This window comes from Heptranchias perlo, chromosome 8, assembly GCF_035084215.1.
Source record: "Heptranchias perlo isolate sHepPer1 chromosome 8, sHepPer1.hap1, whole genome shotgun sequence".
Classification (NCBI taxonomy): domain Eukaryota; kingdom Metazoa; phylum Chordata; class Chondrichthyes; order Hexanchiformes; family Hexanchidae; genus Heptranchias; species Heptranchias perlo.
In genome coordinates, this window is record NC_090332.1 from 18,060,638 (window position 1) to 18,080,700 (window position 20,063).

Below are 20,063 nucleotides of genomic sequence, written 5' to 3' on the forward strand. Positions count from 1 at the left end.
TCTTTTTTGTGGGTTTGTTTCATCTACTACTCTGCATCTTTTGAAATCCAAGCTTGAATAAAGCTAAGAGCTAAGGATGAATTCAATTCTGCTCTTGAGTTAAGCAGTGACTTCTGGGAATCAAGGCTCAGTGACAGAATGTCATGTTTCTGCACCCAGCCATGGTTGGGAGGCTCATCACCTGCTGGTGACTGTACAAAATAATTGTTTTTTTCTTTTTGCATGTTGCAATGTCTTTTACAAATGAATGTGTGAGGTTAAAGCCATTATAGAGCCCTATCCTGTGATATTAGTTTAAATACTATATTGATTTGGGAGATAGGAACATAGGTACAGGAGTAGGCCATTTAGCCCCTCGAGCCTGTTCCGCCATTCAGTGAGATCATGGCTGATCTGTGACCTAACTCGCCTTAGCCCCATATCCCTTAATACCTTTGGTTAACAAAAATCTATCAATCTCAGATTTAAAATTAACAATTAAGAGGCAACAATCTTCTTTCCGTTGAATTGAGGAAGAAAGCCAAATATTTGCACTGGCTGCTGTCATTTAGTAGTTTGTAATGTGGTTTCATTGCATGCTGTATCACCATACCCAATTAGACACCTGAGCTAAATGTTAAACAGCACATTTCCCAGTTAGCTTGCAGAGCACTCCCTCTTCAGAGCCAATCCCAATTAGCTTCTGAATACCTCCTCTTCAGAATCAATTTGTAACTCATAACTCCTGAGTATTCATTCTTCAGAACCAAATCTCCCTTATCTGCCTGAGTTACATGCTCTCCAAAACCATTCCCAATAACTTTCCTGACCCCTCCTTCTCCAGCATCTTTACTCGTTACATTCCTGACCACATAACCCCTACTGTTCCCAACTACTTTCTTTAGCATACCCTCTCCAACGTTATTCAGAGTTGTCTTCCTGAGCACACATTGCCTTGCAGCATTCCCAGTTTTGATTCTGAACACACATTGCAGCACAATCCCATTAGCTTCCTTAGCCCACACTTTTCTACAAATTTCAACAACACTAGGTAAGGATAGAAAATTGGAAAGAAATAAACTTCATTAAAAACTCCAGTAAACTTATCAATATATTTTACTTGATTAACAGCCACTTTGTAATTACACTTATACACAGACCTGTCATTCATGCTTTTATTATGCTTGCTAATTGCTTGTTAAATAGTAGTTGAAGGAGAGCCTGCAATTTACCTAGGGTTTACTTTGTTCCCATATTGTGTTAATTTGTCTCATTTCAAGCTGGTGTTAAAGCACCACAAGAGCCAGCAGAGCTGCAATGTTGAGCAGTGCAAGAGATATAGGTTAAAGGAGGAGTCTTTGCATCATCAGTATCCAATAAAACCTGTTAATGGCAGATAGTTTAGAGTGGCAACAACAGGAGATGACAACCGAGGAGGTGAACTTATGAAACTCACTACAATGCACTGTGAATACCACTGATGTTGTCACCTACCTAGACCTCCTAAACAACTAAATGGTGTGTAAGGAGGCCGTGCCTCGGATCTGTGCCAGCTTCTGGTGCTAAATGCAGATATGGAACAACATCTAAGCAGCACTTTCAGTGGAAGTGCAAGTTCCACTGCACTCAACTTCTACATGACTGGCTTCCAGGCACCGACAGGAGATATTGCTATGATTGGCCATTTTGCAGTTCACCACTGCATCAATGAGGTTGTCCCCTTCCACCATGTGGTGTTATACCTTCAGTTTAGCAGTGACGTGGCATTAGCTTAACCTACAGACTGAATTTCACCAGTCACCTAGCATTCCCTGAGTACAAGGCACCATAGATTACACGCATTACCACTCGTGAACCTGAAGTATGCGCTAAGGAAGCAAATAAGATTGGGCTGCATAATGTTCAGAAACATAACTGGGAATGCTGCAAGGCAGTGTGCGCTCAGGAATAGAAAGGGTCACTGTTCCCTTGATGTTTAGGTGGTATGCAACAACCAAGAAAAAAAATTACACAAGTTAGTGTTAATTTTGCAAGGAGTGCTGTGATACACATATCTTAAGAGAATTGAAAATCTCCAGACTGATCAAGGGGGAATAAAGACTGCAAGGTGGCTTCTCCAGAGATGTGAGTCACCCACTTCAAATGTGGCTGGTCACACCTTTGCAGAACCCGAAGACCTTGCTTGCCATTTTAAGCTTGATTTTGTGTGTCATGGTATTTTATTTCATCTGCAGGCTTGTTTTTGTAGAAGGTGGTTAGGTATCATTCTATTGGGAGTAAAGTTATGCATATTAATGCAAAGTAAACAAGGGGTATGTCAAAGCATTTGAAAATGTTGTAAATTGCGCCAAAAGAGTGTCAAAGATCAAAATTTCTTGGGAAGAATATGGCCCTAGACTCCCACCCACACCCAGAAATAAACTTTGTGCCATCAGAGCTCATTTCCCCCTTCAAAGTTTCTAAATCCACTAATGCAAAAATTGCACTTCTGTGTACTTCTGATTTTTTTTCTCTATAATACAAATGATGGAATATTGGTTACAGCTGCAGTTTAAGCCATGACAAGCTCATGTCCCATCTCACTCCCTTTAAAAACTATTTCTTTTCATATGTCATACATGAGGCCTTAATAAATAATAAAAATCCTGAAATCCAATTTCACAAAGAGGAATTTAACTTATTCAGTCACCTAGAAGCAGTGGCCTTGGTCATAAGCCTTTATTCAGGGGTCTTTTTCAGTTATATGTTATTTGTCAGCTTTTTGGAAGCTGTTCATCGTCAGAGTTTGTGGTTTGTAGGTTGGCATGTATGGTTCGGAGTGCTGTAAAAATGCTTGTACAGTTTGATTTCCATGACAGTTTAGCCCACTCTGAACTTTGGCAGTGGTGTAGGTTTACACTACTGTCTTATAAATCCCAATCTTAAAATAAGTGCATCAGGTTCAAACATTGAAAGGATGAAGCACTGATACCCAGTTAGCCAATGTACGATAGGCATATGTTGGAGATTCATACAGGACAACCTAGAAAACTAGCAGAATCTGACCAACAGTTTCAAAAAGCTGATACAGTCCCATAAAACTGACAACTCAAGAAAAGCTCCGATATATGAAAACAAGCAGTTACGTAGGCTCTGTACCTTAAGCAATCGGTATATACATTTGCATTCCTTCACTTGTATAGAGGAATAAAAACACAAGTTCATGCATGTCTGAAGAGGAAATCCAAAAGTTGTAAGATACAGATTTATTGGTGCATTTCTAGGGAGTCCAGAGGGATGCTCTCCCAGAAAAAAAAATAATTTTTCCACTAAAACTTATGTATTCCGGTTAATGGTAAGCACTTTTATGCTTCACATTTAATAGATTTTCCTTTAAAAGGAAAAACAAATTGACATTTGAATTTTTAAAAGACCAGCCAGATTACTACTTTTCTTCTCCCCCAAAGCACTGCTTCCAAGTTCTGCCCCTCATCCCTTCATTTTTCTCCTTCCCTCTATTGCCATCCATTTACCTCCCACTTCATTTCCATTGAGCTGTTGCTGAGATGCCACAGTTTGTCTCCAGAATTATTTGTGCACTGTATAATCTGTACGTGTCGATCGCCCCTTTCATTTACTTAGTTTATTTGCAGAAATGCCTAGCTATTTTTCTTCCCGTGCTGGCTGGGTTCAAGGATCAATAAACCAATATAATTAAGTATATGCTGATTTCACAGTGCTACATTTTACATTGTGCATGTGCAAATATTGGAGACTCATTGCAGGGCATTGTAACATTAACTTTCCCATAGCAGTATAAAAGGTTTATCATTTCTCGGCTGTGGGTTTTCTTGCTGACTGAATTTCTACACAATTTATGCACCCCATACTCCAACATGTGTATTGCTTGGGGGAAATAAACAACTTCTCATTTAACCAATCGTATTTTGCCAAATCGGAGACCAGAGACAGTGTAAAGCAGCACAGAGGTGTATCAGAAGTCACAAATGCTAGGCACAAATCCGCAACCTCTGAAGCTGCAGTCAAATGAAGCAGATGGCTTTACTGCTACCTTACCAGGCTGGCTGGCTCCCCTGATACCCCGTTGACAGACAACGCACTCAGTGCTCACTCCCCTTGTAATTAATAAATAGATCAGCAGAGATTCTAAACTCTCTTTGATGAGCGATTGTTCTGTCTTTAATCAAGTATTTAGACCCTGTGGCTATATCTGATTGAGTAACTCCCAAGAGTGCTCAAACTATTTACAGTAGGATTATTTGAAAAATTGTCTTCTTTACTTCTTGTCTGTATTAAATTGAAGGACAGCACAAAAACAAAATCCAACTGGGGATGTTGTTTTATTCTGTGGAGGGAATAATCACCCTTGCCTTTAATGGAATATTCGCCTACTGTGATTTATCACTACGTTCCTATGTGGTATCACAGAAGCGCTGAATATTTGATGCAGTTCTCTACACAATCATAAATTATGTGGCAGCATCACAGTCATCTGCATTGATTTTGAAAACCTAGGGCCGAAATTCCTGTTTTCACAGATTTTTAGTGAAAAATGGAAATGAGTTTTGAAGTTAATTAATGCAAATAATTGCTCCATCATTTCCTCTTGACATCACTGCAAGTAAATTTGGTTTGGCGGTCAGCAGATTTGCAGAGGTTAAATACCACTTTTTAATCACATCTGTTTTTCCACTAAAATTACCAAAGGCGGAAATGTCATCATCCCCCTAGAGTTGAATACATAAACTACAAAATGTAATCTCAGTTGCCTTAATTCTTTTCACTTTTTTCCCCCATTTTTCAGGTCCATGGTTTATTAGGACATGTGGTGCCAGTGGACCCAAAGGGCCAACCCAAACTCAGTGCTACAATGCTTATAGGAACACCAGTACTTCTGTGATGGTTGTAGCTAAAGGATCTTGGCAAGGCATTCAGAGGTGGAGAGTACCGTCAACTGATACATACAAGTAAGTGTGGACTTCCTTTTTTTTATATTCATTCTCGAGATGTGGGCATCGCTGGCGAGGCCAGCATTTATTGCCCATCCCTAATTGCCCTTGGGATGGTGGTGGTGAGCCTTCTTCTTGAACCGCTGCAGTCCTTGTGGTGAAAGTGCTCCCACAGTGCTGTTAGGGCTGTTATTGCCTTAATCGGTGCTTTGAAGGGTTTTCTTGGGAGAGGGTTCATTTTATTACGTCCCAGGATTTATTATTTTTTTTATAATGAATCAATTATAACGGTAAGTTATTTCCTCCTTCCTCACACCCTCTCACTCCCTGACCAGTGGTCAGCGTACATGGGGGAAAAAATAAGCAAAATTGACTAACAGCTTGCAGCTCAGAAACAGCCCTGAATATAGGCTTTATATCATGTGAAGACAAGAAGTTGGTGTTCCATAACATGAAGAGTTCAATTTTAGGACTGTGTGATTCAGCAAACCTCAATTCCACTGGGACACATCAAGTCCCTCCTCTTATAGGGGTTACACACTAAAATTACAGGACGGATGGCCCACCCTAACCAGTTTTAACAAAAGAAAAACTAACAGAAATGTACTAAAAAAATAGCTAAATTAAGTCAAAATGATGAAATCAGGGGAAATCAAAACAAAAATATCATGCAGTACCCACTGTTCACAGAAAGCATCCAGTGGACTGCTAGGCATTACATATTGGTGCATAAATGTCACTTATATGAGCTATAGGTCAAAATTTAAAGAAGCAGTTGGAGGAATCCTGCTTGGTGCGTATGGTGAGCAGTTTGGAGGAGATCCTTGTGAGTCTGTTCTTGTACCTGGAAAAGCCTGTCATCTACAAGTCCATAACCTGAAAGAATCTCCACAGGCAAAGGCTGGAAAGGAAAAGTTTTTTTGGAATGATCTTTGATAATACCCTGAAAGCATCTGAAGCAGTTAGCAATAAGGCAAATTGGGTACAGGGATGCATCTGGAGGCATTAGATTACATCAGATCAAGGTCTATTGATATAATATAGATCAACGATGACAAAATCATGTAAATTTTAGCACAAAACAGGGCCATCTAGCCCAGTGTGTCTATGCTGGTGCTAGCTCCACATCGGAATGCGGAAAATGCACAGCAGCCACATCCCGGTGTAAGTGCTAGGGTGCCGCCTTCTGGGGCCTCCAGCACTGACCCTGTCAATCTTCCTGCTTTAGATTCCACTGGTGGGTGTCCACGCCACTAATGGATCATGTGGGGCACATGCTTGCCTCAAGTTACTTGCCCCCCACCCCCAAGAAAGTGGAACAAAGTGCCACTTTGTAAGGTAGGGGGGGCAATAAATTGACCAAAACTCTGAATCCTCTTTGGGGGATCCAGGCCATGACCGAGGCCCGGACCCTTAGGTGTTCCCCAAAATCTGATGGAAGGATCACGGTTAAGGCCAGAACACAGATACACCAGGTCACTGGAGATTCTCTGGGGCCTTGTAAGGGGTAGAGTCTCCACTTGCCAGGGAGGCCAGTGATATAGGAAAAGGCAGGGCTAGGAGTGGAGACTTCCAATGCTTGGAATTCCTGTGTCCCCAGCCAGGGAGCAACTCGATTGTGTTGTTCCCATGTACCTGCTGCCCTTGTCCTTCTAGGTGGTACAGGTCGCAAGTTTGGGAGGTGCTGTCGAAGAAGCCGTGGCGAGTTGCTGCAGTGCATCCTGTAGATGGTAGACACTGCAGCCACGGTGTGCCGGTGGTGAAGGGAGTGAATGTTTAGGGTAGTGGATGGGGTGCCAATCAAGTGGGCTGCTTTGTCCTGGATGGTGTCGAGCTTCTTGAGTGTTGTTGGAACTGCACTCATCCAGGCAAGTGGAGAGTATTCCATCACATTCCTGACTTGAGCCCTGTAGATGGTGGAAAGGCTTTGGGGAGTCAGGAGGTGAGTCACTCGCCGCAGAATACCCAGCCTCTGACCTGCTCTTGTAGCCACAGTATTTATGTGGCTGGTCCAGTTAAGTTTCTGGTTAATGGTGACCCCCAGGATGTTGATGGTGGGGGATTTGGCAATGGTAATACCATTGAATGTCAAGGGGAGGTGGTTAGACTCTCTCTTGTTGGAGATGATCATTGCCTGGCACTTGTCTGGTGCGAATGTTACTTACCACTTATCAGCCCAAGCCTGGATGTTGTCCAGGTCTTGCTGCATGCATGCACGGACTGCTTCGTTATCTTAGGGGTTGTGAATGGAACTGAACACTGTGCAATCATCAGCAAACATCCCCATTTCTGACCTTATAATGGAGGGAAGGTCATTGATGAAGCAGCTGAAGATGGTTGGGCCTAGGACACTGCCCTGAGGACCTCCTGCAGAATGTCCTGGGGCTGAGATGATTGGCCTCCAACAACCACTACTATCTACCTTTGTGCTAGGTATGACTCCAGCCACTGGAGACTTTTTCCCCTAATTCCCATTGACTTCAATTTTACTAGGGCTCCTCGGTGCCACATTCGGTCAAATGCTGTCTTGATGTCAAGGGCAGTCACTCTCACCTCACCTCTGGAATTTAGCTCTTTTGCCCATGTTTGAACCAAGTGCAAGCATTAGACTAACATCTGTTAGGAAATTACTAGAGTCTATAATTAAGGATAGAGAGACCGAACATCTTGAAAATTTTCAGCTGATCAGAGAGAGCCAGCGTGGATTTGTAAAGGGTAGCTCCTTCCTGATGAACTTGATTGAATTTTTTGAAGAGGTAACTAAAGTAGTGGACAGGGGAATGTCTATGGATGTTGTTTAGATGGACTTCCAGACAGCATTCGATAAAGTCCCTCATAAGAGACTGTTAGCTAAAGTTGAAGCTCATGGAACTGAGGGCAAATTATTGACCTGGTTAGGAAATTGGCTGAGCGGTAGGAGGCAGAGAGTAGTGATAATGGGCAGGTACTTAAATTGGCAGGATGTGACTAGTGGTGTCCCACAGGGATCTATGTTGGGACCTCAACTATTCACTGTCTTAATTAATGACTTAGATGAAGGGATAGAGAGCCACATCTCCAAGTTTGCCGATGACAGAAAGATAGGCAGCATTGTAAGCAGTATAGATGAAAGTATAAAATTACAAAGAAATATTAATAGATTAAGTGAATGGGCAAAATTGTGGCAAATGGATTTCAGTGCAGGCAAGTGTGAGGTCATCCACTTTGGACCTAAAAAGGATAGATTAGAGTACTTTCTAAATGGTGAAAAGCTCGAAACAGTGGCGGTCCAAAGAGACTTAGGGGTTCATGTACATAGATCATTAAAATGTCATGGACAAGTACAGAAAATAATCAAAAAGGCTAATGGAATGCTGGCCTGTATATCTAGAGGACTAGAATACAAGGGGGTAAAAGTTATGCTACAGCAATACAAAGCCCAAGTTAGACCGCGCCTGGAGTACTGTGTTCAGTACCGCATCTTAGAAGGATATATTGACCTTGGAGGGAGTGCAGCATAGATTTACTAGAATGATACCTCCAAGGGTTAAATTACGAGGAGAGATTACACAAACTAGGGTTGTATTCACTGGAATTCAGAAGATTGAGGGGTAATTTGAGGGGAACTGAGAGTAGATAGAGAGAAACTATTTCCGCTGATTGGGAAGTCTAGGACTAGGGGACATAGCCTAAAAAGTAGAGGCAGGACTTTCAGGAGTGAAGTCAGGAAATACTTAAACTGTCTTCCGCAAACAGCAGTTGATGCTAGCTCAATTGTTAATTTTAAATCTGAGATTGATAGATCTTTGTTAACCAAGGGGATATGAGGCTAAGGCGGGTATATGGAGTTAGGTCACAGATCAGCCATGATCTATCTCATTGAATGGCGGAACAGGTTCAAGGGGCTAAATGGCCTACTCCTGTTCCTATATTCCTATGATCCTATAAAGCAATGTTTGAGCTTAGAAAAAAAATCTCACATGATAGTAGATATGTGAAACAGGCTCCCAGGGAAGGTAGTTGATTCAGGGTCATTAACACTTTTTAAAAAGGAACCAGATCAATATTTGTTGAGAAAGCGTATTGAGAGTTAGAGAGCTATTAATAGCAGTGCTTGATTTTTTTTCAGGGGAGGTCAGGCAAGGAACTTAATTTTCTTTAAATTAGGGTAACAGTAAGTGGTGGTGGTGGTTGCAGAGGGTTGGTCCATTGTCAAATAAGCACACTTGGTCTCTGATGGAGCAGGCTTGATGAACCAAAAGGACTTTCCGTTCTCTGGATTTTGCTTTGTTTTTTCAAGCTGTGGTAAATTGTTGCCACTCTTTATCATCGCAAACTACACCACACTTCTGTAACCCAAGGAATAATTATTGTCTTTGTAACCTAGAAAATGCATGAGACCTGAAAAACACTGCAGAATCTATATTTTCGTGCCAACACTAATCTTGTTGATATACATACCAAAGCTGATATGGGGTCAGTCAATCTCTATATAAAACATATGCAACATGGCAATGTGCTTACAATACTCCAATCAGTTCTTTTTGTAGTTAACACAGTTACGTTGATAGTGCAAACTGATACTAACTGACCGATTTAGCTACCTGTCACGGGAGTATCAGGGCTTGCTTCATGATTTTGATTGTTCTGAAAAAGCAGAAAATTGGATAATGCGTTCGCAGTTTCAGTGCAGTTCTCCTGCTGTCCATGCTTGGCTATGATAGCCCAATGGCACCTCTCATTTATTTCCACTACCTATTATTGCTAAATAAGAATATCCTGGCACTACAGGGTGAAAATAGATTTCCAAGGATGGTAAAAATCACTCAAAGTTCAGAATTAAAAACCATGATGGGCAAAGGTTTCATGGCATGTCAGCAGCTGCTTGTAGTCCAATGTTTTATATATAAAAAAAAGGTTGATCTCTGCAGCCTATGAAAGCCAGAGCAAGACTTTCATCATCTATTAGTCCAATTTGATTTATCAGTCACCTTATGTGTTGTTGCTGCTCCTTTGAGATGTAGGCACCTGGGAATGAAAACGAGGTTTCTGTAGGTGTAATAAAACAAAAAGCAGGCTTTTCCCCCAATTTATCAAAGTAATACATGGTAGTGTTGTAACATGCAACATTTTCCCATTTTGCCATGAGTGATGTTAACTAGTAATGTTCCCTAGGCAATTATGTATGGCATAGGTCAACTACATGGTATTAATACTACATTTCCTGCTGGTCCCCAATTGTTTACATTGTCATAACAAAATGAATTTCGACATCTTATCCATAAAAAAGTAGATTTGACATTAAATTAAGGTTTAGCATAGTTTTTGTGCTTTTCAATGACACCTGCAAGGAATTAGATTGAGAACTCTTTCCCTCTCCATTTTTTTCTCTGTCACCTCTTTCCTTTTAAGGTTACCTTCTGCAATAATTTCTGCTAGGAGGACAGGAAAATTCAAATTAGAGGTATCTCCAGATATGGCATTCATCTATTCCTTCCCTGGCCTACCAGTGGCATATTTTAAGCAGTGTGGACATAGACAACCCTGGGAGAAATTGAACATCGTTGCACTCATTTTTTGGGTGAAAAATCAACATAAGAGGGACAAATTTTGGGTCGCAATCTCCTGTACCCGATCTATCCCGGAAATGTGCCGGCTGCTAAATTGGAAGCCAGCGACTGCCAAATATGCAGGACGCCAGCCTGAAACAAGTGTTAAACTCCTTACATATGTAAATCGGGGACCTAACGGCAGTTGTAGGACCCCAATGCAAAATGAAATTATAAAAAAATACTGCAGCCTGGGCACACCTCCCTCCCATTCACCTCGCCCCCCCCCACTCCCAGAACCTACCTGTGGGCCTGCTCATTGTCAGAGGCCTGCTGAGATTCCTAAGGCCGCAACCAACGAGTTGCATTGGAATGTCTAAAAGGAATCCGCAGCTCACCATTTTTATGGAGATGAGGCCCGATTCCCAGTTTCAATCGGGCCTTAGGCCGACATCTTCAGGCTGGAGATGACATTCATCCTATTCTTTCCCTGGCCCATGTGCATTTGGATCACACTGCCCATTTTGCGCCTGAAACAGACGTGGGTTAAATTTCTCCCCCCTCTCCCCATTCTCTCTGTTTAATCAGCGGTCTCTCATGGCCAATTGATAATCCCCCATATGGGACTGTTTAGTTATATCACAAGACTGGGATTTTAATTCAAATGCCCTTCACTAGACTCCTATTCTCTAGCTTTCTTGTTTCCGGGCCTCTTTGACTTAATAACCTAATTAAGTTGTAGCAGTTGACAGGTATCGAAAAGGCAAGCACACCTTTGTTGGCCCCAGCCCAAGACTCTAGATGTAAAGGAACAGTTTTTAAAAGAAATTTGCACTGATCACATCGCTCAGAATTGTCCTAATGTGCGTCACATACAATTAATTACTTTGAAGTACAGTGATTGTTGTTATTTAGGCAAATGTGAACTGCTATGCTCAGCTTATTCACTTCCCCAATTTCTTTCTTAGATTTTATGTATCACATGAGTCTAATTTTAAAATGGCTTTAAAAAAACTCTAGGGGGTTAAATTGGTTAACCCCCGAATCCAGGCGCAGGCATCGCAGTGCGCGATTAGCCCGCGCCCAGTGGTTCCGATGCAGGCAGCATGTGAGATTCGCGCTGCCTGGTCATTTACCTGATTGTAGCGCAGCAGTCAGGCCTAGCTGCAACATTCTCACCAGCTTCGCACTCCTCACCAGCAAAGGGGCCCAGATATTGCGTGAGTTGCTCGCACCTCTTAAAGGCAGGCTGCACCTCCTATGTGCAAAATATAAGATTCGGTCTGCACTGAGTCTGAATGGAGATCAGACATCACACATGTAAAACACAGATGCAGGTCCCCCGTCTCTATGTTTATAAACTGACGAGTTATGTTAAAACATTGAATAAAGGTTGCGTACTACTAAATCCCACATCCTCCAATCAGCACACCAGACCTCACCAATCTGCCGATCTAAGTTTGTACCAGGCCTGCAACAGAGATGCACTAGAGGCCTTCCAGACATATGCTCAAGAGGCAGTGGGAGGCAGTAGGGGACAAAGTCAATGCCAGGTGCGCAGCACCACGAACATGGATGCAGTGCAGGAAGAAGTTCAATGCTTTGACACGAGTGGTCAAGGTGAGTGAGGTCAACTGTCAAGTGGCATCTCCTACCAACTGCACCACTGGCCGCATCCACTGCTCCACACACGACACCCCCATCACCCACATAACAACAAACTCTTTCAATCAGTATCAACTCTTCCAATCAGATGCTTCCTCTCACCCTCATACATTACCACTGTTGCAAGCCGCCCACCCACAACTCATGGGGCACACACACATTGCAGGACAGTCCGACACACTTCTCGTTTTCTTGCAAGAGAAGCTGCTGCATAACAGGAGGCAGCAAGTGGCAGTGACATTAAGCCCCTTGAGCCTGTTCTGCCATTCAATTAGATCATGGTTGATCTGTGACCTAACTCCATTTACCTGCCTTAGCCCCACATCCCTTAATACCCTTGGTTAACAGAAATCTATCAATTTCAGATTTAAAATTAACAATTGAGCTAACATCAAGTGCCGTTTGCAGAAGAGCGTTCCAAACTTCTACCACCCTTTGCGTGCAGAAGCTTTTCCTAACTTCAGTCCTGCAAGTCCTGGCTCTAATTTTTAGGCTATGTCCCCTAGTCCTAGTATTCAAGTATAGGAGACCTCCAAAGACAGGTACAAATGCATCAACAGCCAGAAGCAATAATCCAGCAACTAACCTGTAAATCCTGCATGGTCCCTTTAAATAGCGCCGGTGTGGGGTCCTCCAGGCTGTCTTAAGACATGTTCAGCTGGTCGTGGTTAGGACGGTGCATTGTCTGGAGCATTGAGTGCCAAAATGATATCTATCCCTTTAAATCAGCATTGCACACTGATCTAATGCATATTCTCCCTACTTTACATGCTGCCGGCGTTTATTACCTGTGCCTGCACGAACCCCTTTACCAAGAAGGCGTCCGGCGCAAGTCATGCTAGAAGCATGCGCATGCATTCCGGACTCCATTTTGGGACCTCAGGTGGCCTTGTAGCGCCTAAAAAATGGGCACTACATGGCCGAATTTCTAGCCCGTAGTCTCTCCAGCAGCCTCTGCTAAGCATAGAACAAGATTTTCATCTAAAAAGTCACCAGTGTTGGTATAATACATTACAAGACAGTGCTGAGGACATGCAGGATGCATACATACTCTCCTGCAGTCATTCACATAATAAATTCCTGATCTCAGAGCAATGTACAGAGGAGGCTCTTCCCCAGTAAGTCCACTGAAGTCACTGTTGCACATCTCCATTAAATTAGCTCAGGTGCCATGCTGGCCAAGGCCTGGGAACAGATCAACTGCATTCCCACCTAATAGGGAATGATGCATTGTGATAACAAAGAATGAGGGAAAGCTATGGTCGTGGATAAGCTAATCATTCACTTACCCTTCCCTTGCAACCACAGGAGGTTGTTGAGAGGTTTAAACCTATGAATGGAAATCGGGATCGGGGAAACAACAACTTGCATTTATAAAGCACCCTTAACATTAAAATAAATCTCAAGGTGCTTCACAAATAGACGTAATAAAAATGCTTGTCAAGCCTGGGAGGAAGAAATTAGGAGGGGTGACCTAGGTCAAAGAGATGGGTTTTGAGGAGGTTTTTAAAAGTGGAGAGGTGTAGAGGTGTACAGATTTAGGAAGAGAGGGATAACAGATGGAGGAGACTAATATTTTATGAAAGCCACCCAAATATATTGCCGCTGTTAATTCTTATAATGAAACTATTGGGAATAGAAAGGATGTTTCTTGTGAATGTATGGATGAAATAAACAATTTTTCCATCTACCTGCAGGATATCAGCTTACGGAGCTGCTGGAGGCTTAGGTGGAAAGGGCAACTTTAGGAGGTTTCATGGTGTGTTAGTACAAGCTACTTTCCAGCTGGAAAAAGATGAGATTCTGTACATACTGGTTGGGCAGCAGGGAGAAGATGCCTGTCCTAATGTAAGTAGCTATTTATTTAATTTTACATATCCTCTTTCACTCATAAGAACATAAAAACATTATTAGGAACAGAAAAAGTCCTAGGTGCAGGAAACCTGCTTTTATCTGATTGATCTCAACCCCACCAACCAGCCTTCTCGGTATACCCCTCAATCCCTTCTCTCCAGAAATGCATCTAATTACCTCTTCAATCCTTTTATATTGTACAATTCAATGCATTCCCTGGTAACTTATTCCTCAACTCTTATTATCCTGATGTTTCTCATGATTGAATTAACCCATTTGTTCCATTTACATGAATGTGTCGAAGTAGTTTGATACCTATGGAACAAATCCTATGATTGGAGTATATATTTCATTAAAAGTCCTGTTAGTATGTATTGCATAGTATTGAGAAAGATAGATCATCTCTTTCTCAATCTAATCAAATAAATCCAACATGTTGTATAATTACAAAATAAGAGTCGGTGTATACATAAGAACATTAAAAAAGCATTGGACAAGAAAAGACCATTCACTCCATCAATCCTATTCATCCCACAGACTATGTACAGTTTTGTCCACTGCATCAAACCCATTTAGTCTCGAAAGAAGGTTTCGACACATTTTCTTCCTGCCCCTGCCCAAAGTAAATCAAGTAAATCTCCACAGTATCTGTTAAAACCATCCTACTATATTCATCTTTGACTAGTTGCCTTCCTTGGGAGTATGACATTTTCATAGTGCTAGCAGTCAAGACCTATTGGCCCTGAAAATCTGCAGCCCATCCGTCATACTTCTGCCATAACTTTAGTAGGAGTCTGTCAGAGGGGCTGCAATTTAGGCCATGACCTGGATACGCCAGGTCCCAGCCTTGCATAGCAATTCCCGCTTGGCCTTGTATGAGGCAGAATGTCGTAAGTGGGGGGCAGGATCAGCAGCTGGTACAAGGGGGTCTGCTGGGGACAACTTGATGGGGGGCACCAAATATTGACCAAATTTTTTGGGATCTTTGATGGGTGAGCACCCTAGATGTGCCCCTAGTGGCATTGCCATTTAAATGAGGGACCTCTCCCTGTCCCCACAAACTTTGGGGAAGTTGAAGGTCCCAGGCAGGCATATCTCGGTACTCGGGCTGGTATGCTACCCCTGCAAATTTTAGGGTTTAAGCCTTCCAGTTTTTTAGATTAAACTGAATTGGACTTGACAATTACCCCCAAAGGATGAATTCCAAAATTAAACCTGATAAAATCTGGAATTGTCAATGTCCGCACACTGCAGTTCCACCCAGTCGCTTTCCTACTTAGCAACATAGGGTACAGATTGAATCACCTATGTAAACATGCAGATGGCTGAACGTAGCTTCATGAGGGATGAGGTACTGAAGATGTCTGAAGAGGCAGATCAGCTCCACGGTTCAAAATGTTTATTTACTATTTTATTTGTTCTGTTCCAAATTTTTTTGCTGATTACAGTTATAATACTTACATTTATGTTGTGCCTTATTGTGTTGAAATGGATCAAAGAGGTTTATACATAACAAATTACTTTGAAATTCTGTGATTATTGTTACATAGGCAAAACATAAGCTATTCTGTACCAGTAACATCTTACAAGCAGCAGTGAGATGGATGATCAACTAATTTTATTTTGTTGGTTGATTGAGGGAAGAATGTTAGCCGGGATATTGGGAGAACGCCCTGCTCTTCTTCAAATTGTGCCATGGAATGTAACATCCACCTGAACCACTGGAACAGGCAGACATCTTAAAGTCTGTGTCTCCAACAACGGAACACTGTCGTAATAATGCGCTGATAATGCAACCAGTCTCGCTTATAAGCTCAAACCTCTTGTATCGGGCTCAAACCCATAACCATTTTCCTGATGATGCATGTCCTGTTTTACTTTTGACCTGAAAATCCAGCCCAATGTTATAAACATAAAAAAAGAAAGGCAGGAAAAGACCAGTAGGCCTGTCAGTGCAGTCGTTGGTGCAATTTTGGACACCTGCCCCACACACCCTCCCCTCCCCCACCACCACCACCCACTAACAGGTAATGGTAACTCCCAGTGGAGGCAAAAAAAACAAGAAAAAATCTGTGGCCAGATTCAGGATAAAGTCTTAGAAAATTCTTCCCAATTCCATCATACAATCAAGCAAGTTACAGGATGCTATGATCACCCATGACTAGGCTACCTTAAGTAACCCACACACGCCATATACTACCATGTCCTGCTCAGTCAGGAACTTGTATAGTCCTTTCTTATAGGACCGTAGCATAACCATATATGCCATATGGTTGCATTATGTTCATTCATTTACATTCCATGCTATGTTTTCACTTTCTGGGACCCGATATTATGTAAAGTAAGGTTTATGAATCATTGTAGAATATTTCTAATTTTTGTGTTCATCCGCCCACTGACATTTAGCTGGACAGTTTTTCACTGTTGGTTGATTAATTGTGATTACAGCATTCAAGTGGCTTCCCCCATCCTCATTCATCAAAGATAAATACTGTTAACTTTGCTATTCACTCTGCCAGCTAAAAATATACATCTATTAAAGATCAATGAACCATGTATAAAGGTTAGAAGAAAAGACATTGGCTGAACCATCTACACTACTTCTGTCTTTTTCAAGCGTTTCACTGCAGTTGTCACTTGAGCATTTAGTTATTTTGCCTTGATGCAGCTTAATCTCTTCCAGTTACCATAGCTATTTGTCTGCCTACCAATGTTACATATACATTACATAAAGCATCAAATAGCTGCTTACCTACATATTCCTCTCCTTTGTAAAAGCTGGAGGATCTTCCATGGTGTTGCTCTCGGTGAGTCAAGGGACACAGTGGGGTAGATTTTGACTTTGTGCAACAGTGTAAAATGGATAATAGCGAATTGGCCACCTCTTAGAATCATAGAATCATAGAAAGATTACAGCACGGAAGGAGACCATTCGGCACATCAAGTCCACGCCGGCTCTATGCAAGAGCAATCCAGCTAGTCCCACTCCCCTGCCCTATCCCCGTAGCCCTGCAGATTTTTTCCTTTCAAGTACTTATCCATTTCCGTTTTGAAGGCCATGATTGAAATCTACCTCCACCACCCCCTTGGGCAGTGCATTCCAGATCCTAACCACTCACTGTGTAAAAATGTTTTTCGTCAAGTCACCTTTGGTTCTTTTGCCAATCACTTTAAATCTATGTCCTCTGGTTCTTAACCCTTCTTCCAAAAGGAACAGTTAATCTCTATCTACTCTGTCTGGACCCTTCATGATTTTGAATACCTCTATCAAATCTCCTTGCAACCGTCTCTGTTCCAAAGAGAACAACCCCAGCTTCTCCAGTCTATCCACGTAACTAAAGTCCTTCATCCCTGGAATCATTATGGTAAATTAGGATCAGATCAGCCATGATCTTATTGAATGGCGGAGCAGGCTCAAAGGGCCGATTGGCCTACTCCTGCTCCTATTTCTTATGTTCCTATGTTTTAAATCCTCCGTTCTACATCTCTCCCAAATTTTATTTTCATTGAAGTCAAGAGAATGGTGGCAATGGGTGCTGTGAAGGAAGCAAGAAAAAGGTGAGTGTATATTTTTAATGAGAAGTGGTATAGTGTGGCCTAGTGCTGGATGATGAAGGATGTGATGGAGGGGATAGAATTGTTGAAAATGGTGGGGGAAGGGAGAATGGGCAAACAGTTGGCAGATGCAATTTAATGTGGAGAAGTGTGAGGCAAAGGTAATATACAGTCAATGGAAGGACACTCAAGAATATGAATGAACAGAACGGTTTGAATACATGATTCAGTGAATGTGTTTAGACCTAAAAAGCCAATAGCATTTTAGGTTTTACAGCAAGAGGACATTGCCTCAAACTTAGTAGAAAGAGGGTGAAAAGACAATTTGGATTTAACTATTTACACAAAGAATGATGAATTTATGGAACTGACCGCTAAGTGAGGTAACGGAGGCTAGGTGTAAAAGCAAATTCAAGAGAGTTGGATAAGTACCTGAAGAAAATTTGATAGAGGGGTACGAGAGTTATCGTGGGATTTATTTCTTAGACAGTGGGGCCAGACAGCTGGATCGCATTGGCGTTTTTCAGTTGATGTTTCTACCAATAGGGCCATAGAGTGCAAGAGCAAAGTGGTAATGATAAATTTGTACAAGGCAATGGTTAGTTCACAATTAAAGCGTAGTTTTGAGCCCCCATTATAGAAAGGATATTAAATCCATAAACAGCATGCAGTTAGATTCATCAGAATTATAACTGGTAGGTAAACTATAGTTATGACAAGAGATTTGAGATACTGGGACTATTTCTACTGGAGAAGGCTGAGAGGAGATTTAATAGATGTTTTTAAAATTATGAAGGGTTTTGATAGAATGACTAGGGAAAGATTATTTCCTCTGGTTGGGAAGTTGGTGATGAGGGTCGTCAATTTAAAATTGTCAGTAAGAGTAAGGAGAGAGGTTAGAAGAAATTTCTTTATGCAGAGTTGCTGGAGCATGGAATACTTTGCCACTGGGAGCACTTGAGGCAGAGAGCATTACATCTTTCAAGGGAAAAGTGGATTAACGTTTGAAGCAAAGGAAGATACAGGTCTATGGGGGGAGCCAGGCAGTGGGATTAGCTTTGGATTTGTTTAGCAAAGAGCCGTAGACATAATGGGCCAAATGGGCCCTGTGCCATAAACGACTATGGTTCTAAATGTCTATAGGTTACAGCCTTCCAATCACTCCCAACTATCTACTATTCTGTGTATAAATCACTTGCACCCTTTGCTTGTATCACTGCCTTGTAATCTCTCCCAGATGCCCATTATTCTCTGTTTAATCAGGACAGTCCCAAGTTTAAATAACACTTGGGTATCAACAAAACTATGAACTGCGGGAGTTCCCTGATCGTCCTTTGTATCTTCGGCGGATGATCAACGGAAACTCTGGAAAAACTTTGTAAACGGCCATTTGCGTCATTTCTCTGGTTTTTCTGCCGATCTTCTACTGAAACTACGGGAAGATGGGGAGAACCCCAGTGGAAATTACTGGCATATCTCTAAATCGAAATTGAGAACAGAGAGGAATTTCAATACCCATGTAATCTTTACAATCACATCTATTCAGAGCAATTTAGGAAATAGAATATCCAAAATTTCTAACAAATGTCAAATTGTTAGATAATATGTTTGGTAAATCTAAAACTAATTTTGAAAACAAGATAAAGGTGTTGTGATCATAATAGAATCTTGGGTAAATTAAATGAAGATTCAGTTAATATAAAATGAACTTTTCTCAGTCGTTTTCTCTTGATATGTGCGGAAAAGTTCTATTATTTGAAAATATATTTAATTCATGAAAATATCAAAGGCAGACTCGATTGCAGTAAAAAATAAGAACAGAAGAAAAAAGAGACTTGAATTGGTAACATGGCAGAATCTGTAGCCCTCTGGCATCAACCAAGGAAAAACAGGTTAGCTTTGAAGACAGTGCAATGGAACTTCTCCTAGTATCACAGCAGCAGAATGTGGTAGTTGCTGGAGGGTTGAGAAGATAGTTGTCTCTAATTTGTAATTCTATAATAGTTGAGAGACAAAGATCACAAGCTTATAAGTACATGCCCAGTGCTGGGGGGATGCTGGGCAGAACCTGGAGGAAATTGTAGCTGCCCGCTTTAGGAATATCTTCTGGTGTCTAGGCCACACTCTTTTCCATGCCCCTAGATGGTCCCCATATCCATCGCTGGGTCAAGCAGTATATAGCTGTGCTGGTGATGCACTGTGTCCCTTTAAGGACTGAGGACACGAAAATTCCTGAAGCAAGATTCCCCTCCTTACAGTGATGACCTTGTATGGGGCAGGCAAAGGCTCCACCCCAACAAGGTCATCCTAGAAAGTTTGCAGCAGGGCTAGGACCCAGCGAGTCCATGTCTCAGTCTTAATTCTGCCTGTTTTGGTGTACTCCTGCCAAAGTTACGGCAGGAGAACACTGGAATGGCCGTAGATTTATGGGTCCCATGTCTGTCCAGTCTTTCCTCATAGCTCAGCCCTTTGATACAAAGAATTAAGCTTGTGGCTTTTCTCTGAACTGCCTCTAGTCCTTGAATACCAACCG

The 20,063-nt window shown here is 41.8% G+C and overlaps 1 protein-coding gene across 1 annotated transcript in view; it reads left to right on the forward strand.

The window, feature by feature from the left end:
- Positions 1-20,063, forward strand: part of LOC137324450 (ALK tyrosine kinase receptor-like) — a 693,114-nt gene that overhangs the window by 588,962 nt on the left and 84,089 nt on the right. Inside the window, exons 12-13 of the mRNA XM_067988728.1 lie at positions 4,784-4,946; positions 13,819-13,969. Of these exons, the coding sequence (XP_067844829.1) occupies positions 4,784-4,946; positions 13,819-13,969 (314 nt within the window). The remainder of the gene's footprint in view (positions 1-4,783; positions 4,947-13,818; positions 13,970-20,063) is intronic.